The sequence below is a fragment of the Caloenas nicobarica genome, chromosome 1 (assembly GCF_036013445.1).
Source record: "Caloenas nicobarica isolate bCalNic1 chromosome 1, bCalNic1.hap1, whole genome shotgun sequence".
NCBI classification, from domain to species: Eukaryota; Metazoa; Chordata; class Aves; order Columbiformes; family Columbidae; genus Caloenas; species Caloenas nicobarica.
Genome location: NC_088245.1, coordinates 36,998,840 through 37,006,828, shown reverse-complemented (window position 1 = coordinate 37,006,828; position 7,989 = coordinate 36,998,840). Strand labels below are relative to the sequence as shown.

General features: G+C 40.7%; 1 protein-coding gene across 2 annotated transcripts in view; it reads right to left on the bottom strand.

Moving 5' to 3' along the window:
- Positions 1-7,989, bottom strand: part of RASSF3 (Ras association domain family member 3) — a 93,640-nt gene that overhangs the window by 2,878 nt on the left and 82,773 nt on the right. For both annotated transcript variants that reach the window (XM_065639388.1, XM_065639396.1), the window contains 3 exons: positions 3,305-3,412; positions 1,714-1,981; positions 452-567 (listed from right to left, as the gene is read on the bottom strand). In XM_065639388.1, the coding sequence (XP_065495460.1) occupies positions 452-567; positions 1,714-1,981; positions 3,305-3,412 (492 nt within the window). The remainder of the gene's footprint in view (positions 1-451; positions 568-1,713; positions 1,982-3,304; positions 3,413-7,989) is intronic.

The window sequence follows — 7,989 nt, the reverse complement described above, 5'->3', positions numbered from 1 at the left end:
CTGGAAAGAGGAAAAGAGAAAAGGATGGATGGAGATGAACAGAAGACACATAAATAACTAATGTGTACAGTATTTTTAAACAAAACCTCAGATGTTCAAAACAATTTCAAACTGAAACAGTACCAGGCGCCTTCCTTGCAAATCTCGGGGATCTCAAAACATTTTACTCTTTTAAACTGTGTTTTGTTCTGCAAGTAACAGGGGGTCAGTCTAACCACAAATGACATGTTTACAAAGGCACAAAGTAAATATAATAGGAAAAAAAAAAATCTGCTTCCAAAAAACAGATCATCTTGTCAGCACAGATCAAACAGGAGCCCATTCATCTATGAAGTTAAATAAACAGTGGCAGTGTTAGGTTAACGGTTGGACTCACTGATCTTGAGGGTCCCTTCCAACCCAAATGATTCAATGATTCTAAACACACAAAACCAGCACAATTGTAACATACCATGACTTCTCCAGTTTCGTGCTCACGTAGAACAAAACTGAGCATTTCTGTTCTGGGGCCTGCCACCAAACGCAGGTAGAGGGGATGTTCTCGGTCCGACAGCTTGCATGTATAAACTGCAGGTGGACAAAAATCACAGTACTTATCATCTCTATTAATGATGTTTCAAATGCTTTGAATTATTAACACTAGCCAACGTTAGAAAATTTCAGAGATATGCATGTGTAGCCACAAAATTTACACGTTCTACGCACGGGTGTTGAGTAAATGAGTTTTAGGGAGAAGCTGAGCAGATGACTGATAGTAACAGCGCAACACTACCTTCACACAGGAATGAAACGGCCTCTAGTCACGACAGTATGCTATCTGAATACATGAAGGGCAAAAAAACACAAGAAAAAAAAAAGTACAACACAGATCTGTTGCTATAACTAAGCATTTAAGACATCAGAGCTGTGGTATGACCATTCTGATACCTTTTCCACTTAAAATCTCATACACAAAGTCTAAAAGACAACTCTGCCTGCCTGGCACGGTTGGTGTGACTGACAGCCAGAAACCTCTGAACTGAAACTGCTCTCAATGTCTGCAGAAGAAGGCAGATTCTAAGTGCAAGAACACAATGTTGGCAAAACACACTTTTCACTAAAAATACCTTCTGCATCTTCTGGTATTTCTAGACACAATACACAAACTTCCAACAGCAGTCAGCACGCTGGGAGAGCCTCATGCACTAGTTAACACACATGGGTGCAATACATGTGCCCGTGATACTTGTCACCGTAAGAGCCATTTGCCAGTGCAGGGACTTGGGGATTGGACTAGATGATCTTTTGAGGTCCCTTCCAATCCCTAACATTCTGTGATTCTGTGACTTCAGGTATCACAGACACCAAGGTTTCTCTTTTTAAAAATCCATCCTGTAATCTAATCTCAAAAATCTGCAGTATATCAGGCTAGCTGAAATTTAGAGCCTGATATGGAGGCATTTTAAATAAAATATACTGGACTGCAAGGCACAGAAGATCTGTGCAGATGGTTTAGTAGGTTAGTTTGTATTTTGTGAATTATCCTGAAGTATCCCCAAATCTTTTACTCTCTTACACATGCTACTTCCCACAAAGGAAAAAAAGATGAGCATGCTCAGGGCTGTCACCTCCATTTATCCAAGTTCTTCTACCCTACTTATTTCAAGTATTCTTCTAACACAACTCCCTCCCCAAACTCCTTCACTAACTAAATGCCACAAGCCCAACTTATACCTTGGTCTTCCTTGTGACAGCGCTTATAAAGTGCAAACTTTGCAGGGTTGTCAGCCACGAAAAACTTCTTGAGCAAGGCCTCGATAACTTCACGAACAGTGTTGGTGCTGCTGATGTGCAGGGTGTTCACGCAGCCGTCCGGCAAGTAAAAGGCAGTTTCATTATTGCTGTGAGCACCCCGGCCCTGGCTCTGGGAAGACTGCACAGTGATTGGTCTGCATAGTTCCATCTGGACTTTGATGAAGCCAGTGTAAATCCCATTTGCATTCTGCAACAGGAGGGAAGTATCGAACTGTTAAAAGTAGCAATGACCAGCTGTGACATATTAGTGGATTGGGCAGATTAAAATGGGCATAGTGAACAGGATTTAAACACCACTGTAATACATAATGTCTCACAGGAAAGATATTGTTTCAATAATTCAGACATTTATTCTTTTTAGTATTTTTGCTGATTTTTTCTTAATTATAACTACTGAATTCTAAGAGTATCAGGACCTCATCAAACAAGAGGTACTACAAACTAGTGATCAGTTTTCACATTATGAAAGAACTATAAAGTGAAATCAACCACTAACACAACTTCAATAACAGATTTTAAGCACACATGTGCTTTTATGTCCCACATATTAGCTGTGCTTATCAAATTAGTCTAAGGCATTTAGATGAGCAAATCCTGTTGCAAATCAAAAAGAACCAGAATAAATGCCAATCTAATCAACATTTCAAATTACTTATTCCAGTTGCTTCTGAAAGACAAAACAGTAAAACTGATCAAAACTTAAGCTAGAAAACTTTAGGCAATCTGGTTTTAGGCATAGTAAGTCCCGACCCACAAGCAAACACATAACAAAAATCTTTTTAGCACAAAGTCATACTTATATGGTTTAGGATATAATGGAATTTCAAAATTTCCATATACTATGCACTCGCAAGAACATATAACGCATAAAAAAAATCTGGACAATGCAACAACTGCGTAACAGCTTGCCAGGCAGACAGATGTGAATTTTATTAGTATTGTCTGCAGTAGGCTGGACTGAGTCTTAGACCTGGACCACAATATCCTTGGAAATGAAAAAAAAATATATATGCATTCTATTGTCTGTGTTATAGTGGCAGGGGGAAGGAAGTCTAATGCTGAAAACCTGTATGACTACTAATTAAGTCTACTATAATAAATACTACGTGTTTTAACTTTTCTCATTGGTTGAGCATCTTTATCAGACATACCTGACAAAAATTTATCTACACAAACAGGATAAATGTGTCTTTATGTTTACCAGCTGATGGTTTTCATCTGACAAATTTACATCTTAGTGCCAACCAAGAGCTTATTTTAAACACACTTCAAATGACATATTTTTTACTACTGCAGTTTATTTCAATCCACATAAAGAGAGCTATTTGGATACAAACATTTCACATGTGAGATTTAATTTCCAGATCTAAGAAAGAGCCTCTTTCAAAGCCATTAAAGCAGAGACAGTTTCATACATAAGATGCTGAGAATAAAGTGACTCATCGTGCACTACAAAGCTACAGTTCAATTGCTCCTATTAAAAATTACAGGAATCCTATGCAAAACTTACCAAGGTCATCTTTAATTTATCAGTGACAGATGAATTATAGCTTTGTATCTTCTCTTTAACTTCTTCTTCACTGAGATAAGCATGAGGTTCTCTCTCCTTCTGAACATCCTTCAACAACAGAGACAGCAGTTTTAGAATACAAAATAAAAACCAATTATTTATGACTTTGGATATGAGCATTCTTTGTCCAAATGATAATTACTCCACAGAGGCTCTACATCCAGTAATTAGCTGTACAGCAATATGAAGTCAAACAGAACACTTGAACTGAATGGAGACAGGAAAACCAACACACCCAAAGACACTTGTGTCCTTTTTTTGCCAAATGTTTTCATTCAAATATTTATCAGCAGTATGTAAACCAGTTCAGCTAATTTTATTGCTTGATTTCCTCATGTCAGTGCTATGCAATACTGTTAAGAATACAGTTGTAATTTTCATTAAATACTACTTGGGGCACAAATGGGTATTTCTAAACAAATGAAGAATGTACATGAAAATAGCAGCACATACTAACGAGTAACACCAACAATCCTCATGTGTGCCAACAACGTAAGAGCACCTCTGCATGCCAATGTGACAGCATATTACGCACAGTCACTGATTACTACATGAACTACCACAAGTAACTCTCTAGCTATATAATGTTACACCAAATTAATTTTTTTTTTCCCACGTGGAAGGCACCAACTATTAGATTTTTTCAACTGCTGTTTTTACAAGCTTGCTACGGATTTTACATGCAACAGTAAAACCAATCCCTGGAGTTGGATTTTATCCAAAAAAACATTTGTTCCCAATCCATATTCCTGCAGCAAACTACCATTATAAATACAACCCAGGTTCTACCACTGGCACAAATGCCATATATAGTATGGAAGAGTTTCAGCTCTCAGCTTTAATGATTTAAGACTTCACTTAGAAAGGGAGAAGCTTTGAAGAAGCTTGTAGCTTTCAGGGTACATACATCTCCACAGAGGAATATACATTTCACTGTATAGACAAACCGCAAAGTCACAGTGTTCCGATCTGTCCTCACAAGCACATCCCAGAGGAGCTTATCCTAAAAATGGGTTTCCCTGACTTCAGTGGCCAGTCCCTTATCATGGTCTTCTAGACACCACTCAGCACACACCTTTGCAGGCACTTCAGTTTGCCAGAAACTACCCCAAAGATGAGCACATCTTGTGTGGAAAGAATCTGCAGAACTTTTTCTGTCTCTTAATTTGAAACCAGCTAGTTTTAGCTCTTTTCGGCTTAGTTTTCCTTTTCCTATATGGTATTTTACTAAATGACATGCTGGAGCGGACTTTTTTCCCATAGCTATAAAAAGAAAGGTGTGGTCTGAACAGCAAACTGGAAGCCAGAAACCTTGAATTCTGATCTGGGCTCAGATACTTATTTCCTGCATAACACAGGGAACATACCTTTATTTCACAGACCAGGAAACCAAGGCAAAGAGTAACACCAGTCAAATACGACTCTCCTATTAGCTCCTTAAGCACAACTCTACGATTGTGCAGCATCTTGCACAGCTGCCAGACCCCCAACTAGTCTATTGCAAAATACCAAATTACTAAATGTTTTCAAAATCCAAGTCTCCATTCTCACTAAAGAAATTAAGCCTTCTTGCCCTTCTATTTTTCATCTTCCCTGGCCCCCAAACTGCCGTAACACAGACAGATAAAGCTTCATCTAAACTTCTCACCTCATCTCCCCAGAGGCCCTTACAGTTTTGTAGTGTTCTATTTGGGGGCAAACAAATAGTCATAAAACAAAGTAGGCACAGAAAAAATATATGTAAGTAGTAATTCTTTTTTCTCTGAAACCAGAGTAAGCGTTACTGCTGTTTTCATGCTTAAAATAAGTATAAATAGCAATGACCCACAGTCAAGAGTCTGGAAACATTGGCACTCTATATGTCGACTTCAAGTAATGCTGTGGGAGCAGGCAGAGACAACCATGGCAGTGGATGTTGAAAGGATGGGGAACAGTCTGCAGTCCTCTGGCCATGAAGGTCTGACAGAGCATTTGCCATTTGACTGATTTCAAGAACCCAAGCTTTAACTTGGAACGGTCCTACTCTGTGTAGCTGCAGACAAGCCCCTTCATATGGACACCAGCCAACACTCAGCTCTCAGAGATGACCATGTTGTGGAGTTCATCTCTCTCCAACCTGCTAACACTACTGACACTGAACTTCCAATAAAGGACACCTGTTTCAATATTTATCATTATCCTATTGTTATCTGCTCTGCCGGACATACACAACATAGAATCATAGAATGGTTTGGTTTTGAAGACCTTAAAGATTGCCTAGTTCCAACCCCCTGCCATGGGCAGGGACACCTTGCACTAGGCCAAGTTGCTCAAAGCCCCATCAAGCCTGGTCCTGAATACTGCTAGGGATGGGGCATCCACAACTGCTCTGGGCAGCCTGTTCCAGTGCCTCACCACCCTCATGGTGAAGAATTTCTTCCTTTTATCTAACCCAAATCTACCATCTTTCAGTTTAAAGCCATTACCTCTCATCCTATCACTACATGCCCTTGTAAAAAGTTTCTCTCCAGCTTTCTTTTAGGTCTCTCTTCCCTCCAGGGCTTTATCCCTAGGTACTCTATGTAGATGATCCCTAAAAAGATCAAATCTGCTTCTCCTGAAGTCCAGGGTAGCAAGCCTGCTGTGCGCCCTCCTTGCTGCCCTATGGATCCTGAACTCCACCAGTTCGTGGTCACTGCAACCAAGGCTGCCCTGGAGCTTCACATTCCACACCAGCCCCTTCTTGTTGGCACGAACAAGGTCCAGCATAGCACCACTCCTAGTTGGCTCCTCTGTCAACTTGGAGAAGGAAATTACCATCAATACATTCCATGAGCCTCCTGGATTGTTTCTGTCCTGCTGTGCTCTCCCTCCAACAAATATCAGGGAGGTTTAAGTCCCCCGATAAGGACCAGGGCTTCTGAATGTGAGACTGCTTCTGTCTGTCTATAGATGGCCTCATCCACTCAGTCTTCCTGTTAGGTGACCTGTAGCAGACCTCCACTATAATGTCACCTGTCCCTGCATTTGCTTTAATCCTGATTCACAAGAGCTCCATCACTTCCTCATCCATCCTGGGGTGGAGCTCCATGCTCCCCTGCCTCTCCTTTCTAAAGTGGCCATACCTTTCCATTTCAACACTCCGGTCATAAAAGCCATCCCACCAAGTGTCTCGTGATGCCAATAAGATCATAGCATTCACTATTATTAAGAGAAAACACTAACCAGAAATGAGGAAAATGTCTTTCCCGTGTACAACCCTCAACCCTTAAAAAAAAAAAATCCCAACAAAAATTTGCATTAACTTCTGTGCACCTCAGGAGATTTAATAATTAAATCAAACAAACAAACACCCACCAAACAAACAAACAAACTACCACAACACCAAACCAAAACCAACCACAAACATAGAGAGAGGAAAAAGCTCAGTAAACAAATTAGTCACTACAAAGAGCAACAACTAACTTTCTCCTATTTTCATATGGGCAAGTTTTCAGATACATTTCTGTTCTCATTTTTCTAGCAAAGTAACAGAAATTTAGTTAGGTTAGAAATGGCAAAAGCCCATGAGATCACTCTAGTCCTATGGACTGCCACGGGACCAGGCATGATGAGTGAAACCCAAGCACAGCACCTAAGCAAGGTAATTTCTGCTGGGCTTGGTCTGGTGGTGCCTTGAGTCAGGTCTGTAACGTGTATTGGAGACGGCAGCACCAAACACTAAAACGGCTCTTGGTTGAGCCAAACACATTTGCAGGAGTGGGTTTGAGGGTGCTGGAACTGACGGGAGCACAGGGAGAAGAAGGTGATGAGCTAGAGGTAGCAGCTCCATCAGGCTGGTGGTATGGGGGGCAGAGAACCAGCTGGTGTGCAGAGTAATGCCAGTCTTCTCAGGTGAGGCTCTGCTACAGAGCTGCAGATCACTGGGCATCACCAGGGGAGATCACCATTCCCTCACCAAGTTAGACGTGATTCCCTACTTGAACATACCACTGGAATTTCCATTTTCTTGCACTGGCACCAGAGGCCAGGCAATTTTGGCAAAGCTTAATTCAGCACACAGAAAATGTAGAGCCCTGTTTATGCAAAAGCTGAGATAACCTCCTTCTGTAGCATATTGGCAACAAATGCAGCTATAACTTGTCTTCTAAATGATCAAAGCCTGTGCCTCAACTTTAACAGCATATGGATTATGCAAAACTATGAATACAAAAAAGGAGTACTAGGATTAAAACATGAGAGAATAGACCCAAATCCATTCAAGAAAAATGCTATACACAATCAACAGAAAAGCTGTTTACTTCAAACATCATTTTCACTCCAGTCCACCATCCTTGATCATCAAGACCATGAGAAAGTGAACAGTGGATGATCAGTCACAGGAAAGGAAATATTGACTGAAGAAAATCTAAGCCCAAGAACTTCATGAATGAATCTGGAGATATTCTCCCACTCTCAAGGAAAAACTTAGAATACTCCAACTGCACACGAGGGCACATTACTTCAATGAAGCAAACAAAAACTCCTTGCTAGCTAGGCACCCGTGCCTACTGAAAATCCCATTGCTGTCACACGGACCTCAGAGACACTAAATCCCACATGACCGCTGTCAGGATAAAGCCAACATAGGAATGCCTCACAGAGTT